This window comes from Penicillium digitatum, chromosome 4, assembly GCF_016767815.1.
Source record: "Penicillium digitatum chromosome 4, complete sequence".
NCBI lineage: Eukaryota > Fungi > Ascomycota > Eurotiomycetes > Eurotiales > Aspergillaceae > Penicillium > Penicillium digitatum.
The window spans coordinates 3,458,315-3,473,994 of record NC_089387.1 but is presented as its reverse complement, the minus strand read 5'-3'; the positions used below and the strand labels follow the sequence as shown (position 1 = coordinate 3,473,994).

At 48.4% G+C, this 15,680-nt stretch overlaps 5 protein-coding genes and 1 non-coding gene across 6 annotated transcripts; all 6 read left to right on the top strand.

Annotated features, from left to right (window-relative positions):
- Positions 1-1,828: 1,828 nt before the first annotated feature.
- On the top strand, positions 1,829-4,697 carry Pdw03_1177 (GTPase activating protein (Evi5), putative; the record flags this gene model as incomplete). The annotated part of the gene is made up of 4 exons (XM_014679425.1): positions 1,829-2,167; positions 2,237-2,847; positions 2,916-3,272; positions 3,341-4,697. 4 exons carry the CDS (start codon positions 1,829-1,831, stop codon positions 4,695-4,697), a joined length of 2,664 nt encoding a protein of 887 aa, XP_014534911.1.
- A 771-nt stretch (positions 4,698-5,468) lies between these two features.
- On the top strand, positions 5,469-7,117 carry Pdw03_1176 (Reticulocyte-binding protein 2-like protein a; the record flags this gene model as incomplete). Its single annotated transcript, XM_066099832.1, has 5 exons — positions 5,469-5,496; positions 5,550-5,651; positions 5,718-6,129; positions 6,215-7,049; positions 7,103-7,117. The coding sequence occupies 5 exons, from the start codon at positions 5,469-5,471 to the stop codon at positions 7,115-7,117; spliced, it is 1,392 nt and encodes a 463-aa protein (XP_065957559.1).
- Positions 7,118-7,616: 499 nt separating this feature from the next.
- On the top strand, positions 7,617-8,012 carry Pdw03_1175 (Short-chain dehydrogenase/reductase SDR; the record flags this gene model as incomplete). The annotated part of the gene is made up of 2 exons (XM_014679422.2): positions 7,617-7,742; positions 7,821-8,012. The coding sequence occupies 2 exons, from the start codon at positions 7,617-7,619 to the stop codon at positions 8,010-8,012; spliced, it is 318 nt and encodes a 105-aa protein (XP_014534908.2).
- Positions 8,013-10,103: 2,091 nt separating this feature from the next.
- Pdw03_1174 (alanine--tRNA ligase) lies at positions 10,104-10,705 on the top strand (the record flags this gene model as incomplete). The annotated part of the gene is made up of 3 exons (XM_066099831.1): positions 10,104-10,357; positions 10,555-10,596; positions 10,657-10,705. The coding sequence occupies 3 exons, from the start codon at positions 10,104-10,106 to the stop codon at positions 10,703-10,705; spliced, it is 345 nt and encodes a 114-aa protein (XP_065957558.1).
- Positions 10,706-11,007: 302 nt separating this feature from the next.
- Pdw03_1173 (Inner centromere protein-related protein) lies at positions 11,008-14,977 on the top strand (the record flags this gene model as incomplete). The annotated part of the gene is made up of 5 exons (XM_014679421.1): positions 11,008-11,183; positions 11,240-11,330; positions 11,388-13,982; positions 14,034-14,348; positions 14,414-14,977. 5 exons carry the CDS (start codon positions 11,008-11,010, stop codon positions 14,975-14,977), a joined length of 3,741 nt encoding a protein of 1,246 aa, XP_014534907.1.
- A 358-nt stretch (positions 14,978-15,335) lies between these two features.
- Pdw03_tRNA138 lies at positions 15,336-15,406 on the top strand. The gene has a single exon. It is a non-coding gene; the product is annotated as a tRNA-Gly (tRNA).
- The last annotated feature ends 274 nt before the right edge of the window (positions 15,407-15,680 follow it).

Genomic DNA, 15,680 nt, shown 5'->3' with positions numbered 1-15,680 from the left:
AATTCATAGCCAATGGTGAATTTCTAGTATATTTGGGCGCTGGAATCAGAGCATAGAGTCAGATCCAACTGAATTCTGTTTTTCTCTTCCCTCTGGCACATACATGAGACTTGAGCAATCTCTCATATTCTTCACAGGTGATATGTCAATTCACCTTATACATCGAACACTTGGATGTAAATTGACTACCTAAGCAACATTATACGCTTGGTGTACTACTCAAATAGGAATGCATGTTAAAGAGACAATATCATCTGGTAGTAAGTTTCATGTAGCTAAGCCCATCTGTGGGGATGCCGTTACCTTTTTATGACTCTAAGTCCTCTGTACAATGCATAGAATCAACGGTGATGCAACAAATGACTGCGGTAGGCCATAGCCATTCAATTAAAACAAATTCATACGTTGTTGTTCTGCACGGTTCTCTTGTCTCATGATTCTCTCTAGCAGGTATAGGTTTTAGGTGAACACAGATAGCCATCGCGTTTATGTGGTCCCTAACGAATGGCATGGCCTAGTTTATTTGCCGCTGCAATGACAAATAGACGTTCTGTTTGTCCTCGTGATCTTTTGGCCTAGTTAACTAACTAAATAACTAGCGGGCTGATTTGCTTACGGGATGGGATTACATCCACTCCGAAGACATACGACATTGTTGTCGCAGAACATAACCGAACCACCTAGCGAACACGATGTATAATCTGAAAGCCACGAGTCACTCACATATAGCTGAATAGCGGTAACTGCCACGTATATATGGGGTACTCCGTACTCTGCACTACCTAGTCCAAAAGATTCCTTCAAATCTTGAAAAGTGGGCTGGAAACCATCCCAGTTCTGACAGGCGGACCGCATGGACCATAGTCTGTGGATCTCTATGAGCAGTCGAAGGTGTGACTTCCAAGGGATACAGAGACCTGGAATACATGTAGTAGCCATTCAGCCCAGTACATCATCATTTTCGAGTTCATGATGCAGGATGTACACATTTAACACATAATGTTGGCCAGCAATACAAAGTGAGGTAAAACAGGCAAGCCAGGGGGTGGTATTGGTATTTCAACATTTGGCTCCGATATTCAACCAATCAAACCAGTCATTTTTGGAGTACCAGCTAATGAAAGCCATGAAGGATTGTATCAAAGATACATGGCGGTACGATTATAGTGCCCCTTGGACATTTAATTTTCCAAATGTGGGAGGCTGTACTTCGTACCTGCAGGCAATGTCGTTCAAATATCGAGACTCGAGATGATCATGATTCCAAGCATAGTACTAGTACTACTCCGTACATATGGATTAGTGCTAGTCAAATATACTCGCAATCCTTCCGATGCCAATTTCTTTGTGTGGGGAACGGACGCTGATAGTACACAGGTAAAAAGTCAAGAAATTTAGCACTGCTATATTCTCTCATATTTAAAACAACATCAAATATACGATATATCAGTACTTCGTACGATAATCGTATATTCAGTTCAATGGTCAAACAGTCGGTGTATGAGGATGATCGACGGGACCGAGACTCCACGAGGGGAAAGCTAAAGGGGGCTAACGAAATTGGTGGGATCTCTCCTGACTCCCTTTTTTTCCCTTTCTCCAGCCTTTGTGTCTTGTGCTAGATTCAAGTCTAAATTCATATTCAGGTCCCACTTCTGCTAGAAGGACTTCGTTTCTTGAATACGTACTCGTGCGTGAAAGTGCATAACTATGCAGTTGAAACCCGCCTGAAATAACCCCCCCTGCAATCCTCCGATTTCAATATTGTCAACACCAACAACGCGTTTACACCCTTCCTAGCACCTTTTCTATTTCCTATCGCGTCACAATGGAATATTCCGAGCCAGCATCTCCCAGCAGCAGTCATGCACCTAACCATGACTCGATGGTCACCGTCGCGTTGTCCGATAACCAATCCAGTTCAGAGCACATCCAACCGGATTGGCGCACTCTTGACATCCCTCCAACCCCAGTGGAGATAAGCCATCTTGAGAAGGAGAGTGAGGAGTCCTTGGAACCGGCGCCACTGGCGAGGACCACCCCCAATCCCCAATCCCTAGGCGCGGACAGGGGGAGACAGACAGGCGACATGTTTGACAATGAAACGGATTGGGAGACACTAGATAAGACAGAAGAACAAGAACCGCGTGGGGAGGGGTCTGACGAAGTAAGTGTGAGAAGCTTCCGCAGAATTCTGGGAGACGGGGGGGTGCTAACATTCTTCATCTAATTTTAGTCCACGGCCCTACTCCTCGCTCGACTCGAACAAGAAAACAATGCTTTGGCGACCAATCCCAAGTCCAGGATACCCAAGGTTCCTAAGGGCAAGATACACCAGCGGCAGTCCCGGGCCGAGTCACTACACCACATCAAGCGACTTATTAGGGATCCCACTCGGGCAGAGCTACGATACTCGCAGTTGCCCCCTCCTCCAATGACCGAGTTGGAGTTCTGGGCTGCACTTGTTGCCGATTACCACCAGACTGCCCAGCGTTTGCCAACATTGACATCGAACAAAGTTAAACAAGGTGTGCCTCCGCCATTGCGAGGAGTGGTGTGGCCTAGCCTGGCGGGTGCACGAGATCCCAATCTGTTGAGTGAATTCCAGAGACTTTCGGGTGAAAGCAGTCCGTACGATGGGCTTATTGGAAAAGATATTGGCCGCAGCTTTCCTAATGTTGAAATGTTTCGCGACCCGAACGGCGAGGGTCAACAAATGCTCGGTCGAGTGTTGCGATGCTTCAGTCTTTACGATACCAAGATCGGCTACTGTCAAGGTCTTGGGTTTGTGGTAGGCCCTCTGCTCATGCACATGACAGATGCTGAGGCCTTTTGCGTTCTTGTCCGGTAAGTCTCCTTGCCGGAAGACACATGTATACCTTGGAGAAGCCATACTGATGTGTTACGTATTGTAGTCTCATGGATCACTACAACCTCCGATCTTGCTATCTTCCAGACCTCTCGGGTCTCCACCTTCATGTTTATCAGTTCCAAAATCTTCTAGCACGACACAGGCCGGTCCTGTTCCAACATCTCGAAGCACTCCACGTTGAGCCGGTCTACGTATCACAGTGGTTCCTATCGTTCTTTGCGGTGGCCTGTCCGTTACCGATGCTTCTCCGAATTTATGACGTTATCTTTTTGGAAGGAGCTTGCGAGACTCTGATGCGGGTTGCACTTTCCCTGATGCAGCGCAACGAGAAGAGAATTTTGTCTTGCAGCGAATTTGAAGACGTGATGCAACTGTTGTTATCTCGAAGCTTGTGGGACACGTAAGTTTTTGGGCATCGCACAAAGCAAATTTAGGAAACAAAGAACTCTTCTAACCCATTTTACTCAGATACGCCTTCAATGCTGATGATCTTGTTAATGATTTCGTGTCTCTCACCTCTCTCGTGACGAAAGAGAGTCTCCAAGCCCTTGAAACCAGCTACAACCAATCTAAAGGCTCACCATCCGGACCCTCCTTCCCGCAAATGCAGGCAACGGCCTCTGGTTTCCTTGGGCGACTATGGGCTGGCTCGTCCAACTCTCACAATTTGGCCAAGTCACTCAATCCGAATACTAGCCCGTCACGTCAGAACAGTACCATTCGTCGCTCTATTTCTAAGCAGAGCCTGACATCCACACTCAACTCCATTGAAACTACATCTGACGCGAGCACTGCTGCCACCGAACTATCGGCGGCTGCAGCTAGCGTCGATATCCAAAAATCACGCGTGAAATCTAACGTGTCTTCGCATCACAAAGATCGCGACCTCCATACCCAGATTGAAGAACTCTTGATGGCGCTCAGCGATCTTCAGCGCCAACAAGCTAGCCTCACACGTGAGCTACAACAGGAGAGGGAGGAACGAGAGGAAGACCATGCCCTGGCCAAGGAGATGTTGAACCATATCAGAGAGCTGCTGACTGAGACGCAACCGGCCGAATTGATAACCAAAGCCCAAGCACGCTTTGAATCAGTCAACCCGAAACGTATTTCAATCACTAAGACCAAGCTCCAGCTCAATGACGATGTTATTCGATGGAAGGAAATGCATGAGGTAGAAGCAGGCCGTTGCTTGAACCTCACACGGCGCATCGACGATTTTGAAAAGGAGAACTCGTCCCTCAAGGAACAATTACGAGAAGCTCGGGGCCGGATTCAAGATGGTCATCGGGAGCGACAGCGGCTCGAGCGTCTGAACCGGGAGCTGCGTACCTTCAAAACTCCTCTATCCGAAACACCGCTAGAAACGACAATTTCTTCTGCTGCCGACTCTGGGGACAACCAATCTCCCACTAGTGGTCTGCGCGAATTCAAGCTAGCCCGCACCAACTCCACAAAAAGTCCCACATATAACAGGCGGACAAGCAGTCTAGGTTTCCAGAGTGTGATGTCGACGGAGAGTAACAAAACCGCCGCTGAAGAAGCATTGCTCATGGACTTGGTTATTGCTAAGACAGCAGAGGCAGTTGCTAGGCAAGAGCTTGAGGAAGTAAAGGGCAAGTTGGAATCATTCCGGAAAATGATCAAGGCCTCCCAGGCTGCCGCAGCAAATCCTGAAAACCGCCATTCCTGTGTTGGATTATCGCAGTCGCGATTCAGCTTGGCCAGTAAATCTCCCATCGAAGTCTCAAAGAATCTTGGGACACCGTCCAGCAACAATGGGGGATTCTTCAGTGGATGGGGTCGACGAACTGCGACTGACTAGTTTAATCTAATCGTGGGGATTCTGGAAGAAATACGTATAACCATGTTGGAAATGTTTATCACAGTGGGCTGATGTTGGAGTTGCGTCTGTAGGCGAACTTGTTGATTTAGTATTTGAGTACATAGCGATATCCCTATTAAGAGTACACATATTGGCTGGAGTTTTCATCTCAAAAGTAGTCGATCTGTTGTTCAAAAATCAACAAGATGGACAGATCTGGGCGGATCCGGGTCTCCAACTGGCCAAGGTAAGAAAATACAACAGCCCCAAAAGAAACGGCAGCCCAACAGACTACAACATGGGTATGCAAAGAATTGGTTCTAGCAACCATTTCTCCCTTTTTTTTTCTCTTCCTGTTCAGGTTTCTCGGCAGCCATGCATTGTGCTCTATTCGATTGGCCGCACACATATGTAGAGAAACCCAAGCCGAGCCAAGCCACTAGCATTCGGTTCTCAAGAGCTGCAAAATTGGCAAGGCTCTCAGATAAAGGATTGGATTTTGCAGATTTTAGATATTCATGAATTTCTTCGTGGCACTGCGGAGGGGTTTCGGTTCAAGGCGCTGTCTCGCCTTTGCCGCCCTGGGCCTGGTGTTTTTTTTTTAATTCCTTATTCCAGACAAGCTCTAGTAGTTCCATTGCGAGTGAAGCTGTCAAAGTGATTGCAGATAGCCTCTTTTCTCGTTTCCCCTTATTTGTTCATTCTGATCTTTTTCAGCCATGCATTGGACCCCAAGGGCGACTCCTGAGCCGCAAGGATGAAGATTTAATGATGAGCGGGTTTCACTGGAATACCACAGGTGCGAAGAGGAATAGTTTAGGAGTCGACGGCAGACTAATCATCAAGGACTAGATTTCCCCAAGCCAATATTCGGATCGCATGAGTCGTGGAGTTTGAACAAGAGTCTCTGTGCCGATCGCTACTCTCGATATGGTGCATATGGCTACCTTCACGGTAATGAACCTACTCGAATCCACAATTGGAATGGTACATTTGGTTCTAACGAGCCCGCCGAAATAGACTGGCAGCAAGTGGACTGGGCACATCTACAACATGAGTGCCTGCAGCGCAATAGCGATCGATATCGCAGGCAACAATCTGAAGGGAAGATAACCGCTCTGTACAAGTCACTGAATTTCAATGTACAGTCTCGTGAGCCCTTGAACAAAACAGACAGGGCTCATCCCCGGGCAGCCGTCATACTGCGCTCTTGGATCGGCATTAAATACACTGAAAACGACTTGTATCACATTCGATCTATGATTATGGAGCCGTCGCTCTATTCGGGTGCAGAATATGAGCTTATCCTCCTCAGTGACTGCCAGGGCGAGAAAATGCCCAAAGAAACTGATCATGCTGCCTGGGAGACATTCAAAGCGAAACTTTTGCCACAGGAGCTGCGCAGCCTGGCGGCATGGTTTAACGCGGATATGTTGAAGGATTGATATTCGGAGATTGATGTTCATGTCTATGTTACAGCCCTCTGAGCTAGACCTACCCTGCTGACATTGTAATAGAGGGATCTTACAGTATTTCCAGCCTACGCAGATTTTCTCTCGACTACACCCTCAGTACGACTACATCTGGCAGTTCGAGATAGATTCACGATATACCGGCCATATGTACGAACGTTTGCACAAGGCAACAGAATTTGCGAAACAGCGACCACGCAAGTATCTGTGGGAACGGAATTCTCACTTCTATATTCCTGCTGTTCATGGCATTTGGGAAGAGTTTATGAAGAAGATTGATCAAGAAATGCCTGGTCATGACAATAGCAGTGTTTGGGGCCCTCATCCCGCAGAAGGCATCGACATCGAAGGGCAAGCCATTCTGCCCCCCGTGCCTCGCCCAGGAGATGAGCCAGGGACCTGGGGTGTGAGTGAAGAAGCTGATCTCATTACCTGGTTACCCCATTTCAACCCAGTTGGTACGGACGGGCCTTTCCGTGGTCGCGTCTTCAATTTCCCTCAAGATCAAGAGACCCCACGCCGGGCGGCTGTCGTGGCAATGTCTTGCATCTCGGCGCGACTTCTCAGCACGTTGCTTAAGAATAGGGTAAAATCTGGGATTGGTCTCGCATCCGAGATGTCTCCTATATCCTGGGCTTTGTACTATGGTCTGAAGGCGGTCCAGGTTCCTCAACCGGTATACCATAATTCCAAATGGGACCCCGAGGAATTAAATCGCCGCGTCAACCCAGGTGAACCTGGCAAGGTCAACGCTGGGCTTGGTAGCATCTGGAGCTGGGGTCAACATGATGATATCATATACAACACGACGTTCATGTTTAACTCTGAATTCGCAGAGAAGCTATACAGAGCCTGGCTGGGCTATGACGGCGCGGAAGAGGTGAGTTTTTGCTTTTGTGGTCCATGTCGCATTTCAATTCTAATCGTGTGCAGTGGGACAAGTGTTGAACGAAATACAGCGTACTTTCCACTAGACCATAACAAAAACCAAGGTTCCTGTTTATGGCCTAGGGAGGCCGTATTTGAGGTTTGACAAAAAGGAAAACCCTCGACTCTGTCTCCCTATCTTTTTATATCCAGTAAAGAACCTCGAAAGAACCTCGAATCTGTAAAGACAAAGGGGGTTTGATTCTTCGCCTGAACAAGCGCTTCTCGGCGCTTTTTTGTTTTCGACTGTGGGCAATAACCCCAACGTTGATAGATTAATTCGTATAGAAGATCAAGATAATGAACCAAATGCATATTCATATACGCTTGTTCTATCAAAAGACATGGCTTTCTTGTCGGTTGTTTGCTAATGCCATTATTTAAACTCGAACTCGGACTCGATCTCTCTCTCTTCCTTTCTTCCCTTTCCCTCAACTTCACTGGTATTTCTTTTCTAACAAACTCGTTTTTTACATTCAAAGAGCTCCCAGATAGTCATCACGCCTTTCTTTGAGTATCAATGGCTCGAACCAAATCCCCCCCGACGGCTGGAAAAAGCCTATCCAAACCAAAAGAGCCCAAAGAATCCGATGTGAAAAGACAGCTCTTGTTCCTGTGGGCCTGCTACAAGATCTCAGACGTCCAGGTTGGTAGATTTTGTGTTTTTCTGCTTCATCTCACTTACATCTCATATGTGAATTGCGTTAACAACATGAACTCAAAGGTTGACATCCCAGCCGTTGCCAAACACTTTGGAATCAAGAACAATGCCGCTCGAATGAGATTCGAACGTCTGAGGAAGAGCCTTGACAAGATGGAAGCTTCCACCAAAAACGATGATGACCATAAGTCTCAGACCAAGGAGCAGACCGACGATGCCAATACCGAGGACGAGGGCGATGCCAAGAGTGATTAAGGGGAGAACCTTTGAACCCCAAAGGACTGACATCTTTGAATACTCGGTGTCTCCTCGCTATTTGACCAGACACACAAAGTACATGAGGTTTAAAATGTACTTGTTTGCTGTTTCTGAGTTTTCTTCTGGCTTCTGAGCCAGTTAGGTATAGAGTAAGAGGTAAAGTAGAGCCCTGGCTATTTTTCTAGTTTTAGGGTCATAATATTCTCAAAGGTCCTACATAGGAACAGTCATTTGCACCTTTCATACCGTTTGAACTTGGTCTAAAGAACACCAATAGAACACCAAAAAAAAGGGGGGAATGCAGGGATTATGAGTTTTTTGAAAATGACTAAGACGTCACAAGGCCATTCTTCTCATTTCCTTGGTTTGCATCTTTGCACGTCTCCCCATCTTTGACAATGGAAAATGCAACGTCCAACGAAGCCCTCGCCCTCCTGTGGGCTTACGAGCTCAACCGAGAAAACAAGCAGTTGTTCAAAGGACTCAGAAAAGTGAGTCGACATCTCAATGTCTCTCACCCAACCTCCTCAGCTAGCTGTGCCAACGGTTCACATCAAAGCACTGAGAAAGGTGACCATCGGCCGAAGGATTAAGGCTCGCCGTGACCATGGAAAGAGTCAGACTGAGCCAGTATCATCAGTGTTACGTCGTTTTCGCTAGGAATTGCCTTACAATCTTTAAAGTCACGAGGATTGGAGAACATGTCGGAGATGACCCGATGCGGGTATCGAGGAGGACATGGTTCACATCCGTTCTATTTTTCTTCGTTGCTACTCTGATCAATTTCATACTTTTGTCTCGAGTGCAAGCGACGGCCTACTAGCGTGATTAAATGGTACTCGCACAACCCCCAAACCAGCACGTTATGAAAGCATCCGATTTCACGGGCAAAGTCGCAGTTGTGACTGGTGCAGTGTGTCCCATTCATCGAAAGAGTAAAGAATAACAATCTATCGTAGGAGGCGCTCGTGGAATCGATCTTGAAGTCTCGAGAGCATTTGCTGAAGCTGGTGCAAATGTAAGCCACCCTACTGGACGCTACAAAGCCATCAAGCACCTTGCAAACGTCGCCTTGATCTATCATACGCCCAATACCGCCAGTGCAATTGCATCCAAATTGCATCTACTAACAGTGTACGCGCAGCAACATACAAAGCCAATGTGGTCATCCAGTCTGAGATCTAGGCGGCTGTCCAGCCGGTGGCGAAGGACTTTGGGAAACTTGATTAATGGTCGTCAACTCTGGGATTATCTCGAGTATCGCCACTGAAGACTACACCTCCGATCAATAGAGCGAGACTTTGAAGGTCAATCTTGATGGTGCTTTTCTTTCTACCCAAGCTGCTGGTCGGATAATTAAGACACAGGGTCATGGGAATGGTATATTCACGACCTCTATCAGTGCGACTATAGTCAATATCCCACTTCTGCGTTAAGTATCAATACCGATATATGTTGGCTGATCCCCACTAGCATCGTAGGTAGCATCGCCTCAGCCTCATCGGAGTCCGAAGTTGTCGAATAAATAGACAGGGGTTCCTCTTTTAGTCCCATTCTCAAAACCCAAACCCGAATTTGTTAGTCAAAATGACAGAGCCAAATCTTTCTCCCACTTGATTTACAAAGTCCAACGAGCAGCCCCAAAGCTGTTCACACTTCTCCCTCCGGAGACTAGTTATGAGATCTTCGCCTACTCTTTGAAAAGTGCCCCAGGCATCACACAACCACCTGAGCAAGATGGATACTGCACGCGACCAGGGTATGAGACCGCCGTCAGACCTACACAAAACTGCTCCAAACCTGCAAAAAAGTCTACATAGAGGCATGGTTTATGCCCTTCATCTGTTCGGAGCATGCAGTCTGGATGGCCTCTGGGGACCACACTTCCAAACGAATTACTACTGTCGAGAAAATGCAGCAAGGCCTAGATTTGATTTATGATCGACATAACGAATTACAGGACGGGCATCTTCGAGTATTTCCTCTGCTATGGAAGCTCGAGAGCACCCCGAGTTTCGATAGGATATTCACCATGCATCATTTTCATCCCAAGCCTGTTGCTATCACTTCCGATACACCGACACCTGGATGTGGGAAATTTCCGAGCAGTTACACAACGAAGAGGCCTGGGGCAAGTGGTTGGAGCTGCCCTCTAGCGTCACCAGGTTTTGTATCGACATTGAAAGCATCGAGCGACGTAAAGACGAAGTGGACTACATTGCGGGCGAAACGGTCGACCAATGGCGATTCCAGCGAGCCAATAGCACCAACATGGTCGCAGCTAAGGCTCATACCACAGTACCAGATACATGGGTAGTTCCATGCTTAGCGGACGGCGCTGGGTGCGTAATGAAGTGGCGCCTAATCAGCTCAGCTCCAGTATTATTTTATGATGGTTGGCGGCCTTCGCAAGAGCCCTTGGATGATCGGCGGCATTTAAATCCCCCACCTGAGTCAATTGGAGCCGTCCATTACCTCGAGACTTAGATTGGAACTATATCAAGGAATCCTATTTGGAATAGACCGGAATATCCTTGAGAGCTCCTGCTGAGCAAGTGGTTGCTGACTGCGTTACCAATGGGTATGAATTTAATACTAGTGATGAGGAACTGGACTCTAATGGATAGGAGTATGGGTTTAGGTCTGACGACAACTCCGACAAGGAATCTGGAGGGGGTTTTGATCAATAAGGGGAATGAGTTGTATTTCAATGTGTTTCTTCAATTTTCACGAAATTCACATTTTACCCCAAAAAAAAAGAATAGAATGGAGAGACGAAGTTGCCATAAACAGAGAATCACATGACCCACGCGTTGCTATCGACCCGATTAGGTCTGTTTTGATTCTCGACATCTCCATTCCCCGACAACTCAGCGCGACCCACCACCCACAATCTCCATGATTGTACTATTACAACGTACAACTCTATCCATACTCCGCTAATTGCTCGTTCAAGTTTCTCCACTTCCACCAACGGCGCGTTGTTTAGATCATGGTGGCAAGCGCGAGGGCGCAGAAGCCCGTCGGCTCAGCGCCATGGATTGCAGCAGAGAAGGAAAACATAGCCGAGCTAGTGGAGCAAGAAATGGAAGAGGTGGAATACCCTGTCCGACATGAAATGGACTGGTTAAATGAACATATGACCGAGATCTTCTCCAAGGGCCAGGCGTGAGTTGCGACCGCATACTATGAACTCTGTCTGTTCAGTGCTAACAATCACACAGCAACTTCGCAGATGTTTTCAAGACGCCCGGGAAGATGAGAGGCAAGACGCCCCGAACCGCTCGCAAACGTAACCCGGAAGAGTCTCGAGTGGTGAGTACTCTCCAATTCGAAGTGATTCCAACAGTTCTCGTCTAATGCCCCTTACAGCCCTTGAGCGAAATCTTCTCATCCGCCCAGAAACAACTAGAGAACCAAGCAAGCACGAGTCCATTCATCCATCGTGTTGTTTCTAAACCCGCACCCGTTGAGGCGTCACATGTGCCCCGCACCAAGATCGTGAAGGAGGAAGCTTCGCAGCCCGAATGTCCCGATCTCACCCAAAATCTGAACTCATCCCCTAAACACAACTCTGACTCAGGCTATCATGGCATGCCCGGAGACGATGAAATGGTACTGCCTGTCGTGCAACAAGAATCTCAGGCTTCTACCCAGCCTTTCGAACAGGACGAGCCCATGAATCCTGATATACAAGAGGTCAATTTTTTGGCTAGTCAGCAAACGAATGAAGAATCTTTCCACTCTGCGCGGGAAGAGATCCGCGCCCGCGGAGAGACCGTCGAGCCGAACAAGGACCCAACTCCAACCCAAGAGCGAAAAGCGTGTCCGATCGCATCGGTTCCCAAAGAATCTGATACTGGAGTCATTTCGACTCCGATTAAGAAAAGAAAATCGACGCTAGATGCCAAAATGTTGGAAAACCGACAGAAAAAGGAACCTGAGCCAAAGAAGAGTGTTCCGGCTGTCTCCAAACCTGAGCCATCCCCAGAAAAGGCCCCAGTATCCCCGGTAGCTGCACCTATCCAGACGCAAGAATCTCACCCAGAGGACGAGGATATGGAGAATGTCACGAAAGACGACACAATTCTGGACAATCTTGATGAAATCGGCTCACCTTCGGATGGTTCTACTCCAGAACGACCATTCGCTCGGAAGAGCAGCTTAAGCTTTGCCACCCTTCCTGCGCGAGAACCTTTGAAAACTCGTACAAGTTATGTTGACCTGGCGAAAATGAGCACTGCTGGGCGTCCCAGTTACTTTGGCAGGCAGACTGGTGGCCATAGGATTCCGCAAGCTGCGGCAGAGGATAGTTCCGGTTCCAGAGTGTTGGAAATTGAACCTGAGAAAGAACCGAGTGAAGAAGCAGATCCTGACGAGGCTACCAGGATGCACATCAAAAAGTCCACACAGTCATTGCATGATAGAATAAGCATGCTAGGCAAACTTCAGCCATCCCGACCCAGAAAATCGATTCCATCCGCTTCTGGGCTAGTAGCTGGCCAGGTTTCCTACCCAGACCTTCCAGCTTCCAAAGCTGAGTCAAAATCTGACGCATCTAACGAAAGGGCACATGAGGCTCCAGCTCCAGAGCCAATGTCGGTGGATGATGACTGGATCAGGCCTCTAAGCTCTCCCCAGAAACCAGAGCTTTTCAAGAGCAAAGGCACAACTGTTAAGGAGAAGCTTGCCGAAATCGAAAAACCGCGAGCAATCAATAAGATAGACACATGGCAAACAGAGCCTGCATATCCTAAATCTTCTACCTCAATATTCTCTTCGCCCCGACCGCACGGTCACCAACCAAGCATTTCTCTGTCTCATACTGCTGCTGATGCTTCTACTACTCCAACAGGCTCACCAAGACGCTTCGATGGTCACATCAGTGCTTCAAAGCTGAAACTGCACTCGATTATGAAATCTGCCAAGGGCTTATTCTCAAGCACTGGCAGCACGCTACGGATAGAACACTCGCCTGAGCAGGCGCGCATTCAGCCAAGTGCTGACCCATCAACAAAACTGGCCAAACATCTATCCCAACCAGTTCCTATTATCAGTCCTCAGCGTCCAGAAGGCCGCCGGACACGAAGCTCCACCGAGAAAGAAGAAAAACGGCGCCAGCATCAACGGGAAGAGCAGGAGCGTGGGGATCAAGAAGAAGAAGAAGAAGAAGAAGAAGAAGAAGAGCGTACTGAAAGAGCTCGGGAACAAGAAAAGCAAAGAGCCCTTAAGCTTAAAGCCGCTCAGGAAAATTCCTCGGTCGAGCCAGAAGAAAGGTCAGGCTCAGCAGCACACAAGGCCCCCCACTCACAGCGTCAACAATCCCGCGAACCTGAATTGGCTCAGGAGTCTAACTCGAGATTTGCCATCCCTCAACCGAAGCAAAATGACCGCCGTCCTCTCAAACCCACTCGCGAGCCCATGAAACGCCCAACGCCTCAACCCATGTCTATTCGTGTTGGCAGCACCATGTCTCGTCAACAAATCCCTGTCCCATCGTCTTCGAGTACTCAGGAATTGGTTGCGTCCTCTGCTCCTACCTCGAAGCCAACTCTGAAAAAGAAGGGTAGCAATACATCCTTGCATACAGCATCTTCTGCAAGCAGCTTCAAGAGCTCTATTTCCAGTCAAACACAAGCCCAGCGTAAGGCTCAAGTCGCCAGCGACCGCAAGAAGGAGCAAGAACGCGAGGCACGCCGGAAGGAAGAACAAAAGCGTGAGCTAGAACGCAAACGTGCTTCCCAGCAGCAACAACAGGAAGAGGCCCGTCGGCAGGAGATGAGGAGTCGTGTTGAAGCTGAACGGGAGCGCCAGGCTGAAAGGGACCTTCAGGCTGAACGGGAGCGCCGCGACCGGTCGGCTCAGGAGGATCCAAACAAAGCCGCCCGTATGGAGGCAATCAAGAAGCGACAAGCAGAGAATGCTCGGAAGCATGGGAGGCAAGGCAGCCAGCAGATACTCAGTGAGGTAAGCGCGTTGTGTCAATCGGGGGTTTTCCACCCTGCTAACAGTCGTCAGGGGCCAATCCTACAGCACGAGCAGTCATATTCTCAGTCTTCTCAGCGAAGTGATTTGGGCGCTTCCCGCCCTGCTTCTCGCTTGGGTAGCTCTATTCAGCCATTCGGTGGCCGCAGCATCAACCCACCAGCGCCTAACCCTGCCAAACCGCCGAAGAGGGCCAACGATGAAGCCAACCACCGACCTGCGCCCTCTAAACCCAGCAACGTGCAATCAACTGGCGAGTTTAAACGGCGAAAGACGGAGGATGAGTACAACCCTTTGCCACCTGTGCGCACGATGGCGCAGCCTATCCGTCAATCGAATATTAGAAAGGTTAGTAATACCGAATCTCTTGAATTTCCTGACGAACGAATCATTGACTTTGGAAATCCATCCAGCCTTCTACCCTTGGTCGCGGACAGTCTTCCATTGCACCCCAGTCGACCTCTTCCAGTTACAGAAATGCCCAACCTCAGCGACCCGCTCACCCGATAGTCACGTACACGAACGGCAAGATACCGTTTGCCGAGCCCAATCATGCACCTCCTCCACCAAGCACCCACAAGGCTGCGCCTAACTCCGCCCAGCGCCCACAAGCCAAGCCATCTCCTAAGTACCCCAGTGGTGAGAATATTCACTTGCCGGAGATCAACACTGATAGTGAAGATGATGACGACTCCGACTCCGAGATGTTCCCAGTACCCAAGTGGGCACAGGCGAAGGAGCTGGAGGGTCTTCTTCGGCAGCAGGATGGTATGGAAGTTGACTCGATCTTCGGGCCAATAGCGCCATTCTCTCTCGAAGACACCTTCAAGGCAGATAAGAAGGTCAAGAAATACCGTGACCGCACCAGCAGTGCGAACTGGTCCGGGCCCGATGGACTGACCCAAGAGGAGATTCGGAAGGATGTTGCCGAACGACAGCGGTTGCGGCTCAATGGTGGCTGGAGCTTCAACAGCTAGTGATCAGCATAACGGTGTGAATTTTTTCTTTCATGGATTGTAAATTGGTCTGTACATTGAATGGCGGTGGCCTTCTTTTGGGTTATGGATTTGGTGGTGGACATGGTTTGGTGTTACGGGTGTATCATCTACTTGATGGCGTTTTGTTGTATTATTCTTGGGGGTCACTTCTGTTTATGGTCCTAGAGAGCAGCTGCATAGTTGTATCCATCGGTACATGGGGTTAATGAATTATTATTGTGACCTTGGATATTCTCACGCAGGCATTGTGTTGAAGTTCACCTGGACTGTGAAGAAGTAGGGCTGAGATTGGGCGCAGCGTTAAGTTGCATCATTTGACTCACTCTTACATCAACCAGCATCATTGGTCTAGTGGTAGAATTCGTCGTTGCCATCGACGAGGCCCGTGTTCGATTCACGGATGATGCACGACTGTTTTCTTTTTTTTCTCCTCTCGGATCATTGTCTAGTGTGATCTTTGCAGGCTCCTATCTCTTCTGAATCTTTCAACCTTCTTTTCAATTTCCTTATTCATGTTCAATAATTCCTTGCCAGTTTTAAAGAGGCGTCCATTTTTTTTTCTTTGTCGTATCTGATAAAAAAATGTGGTGACATATTTACACCCACAGTGCATCCCTCAGGTGTTGATGCCCAACCTGTTATTCACTGGCTGTCTGATGTACCAGAAAAGCAAGAACCAAGT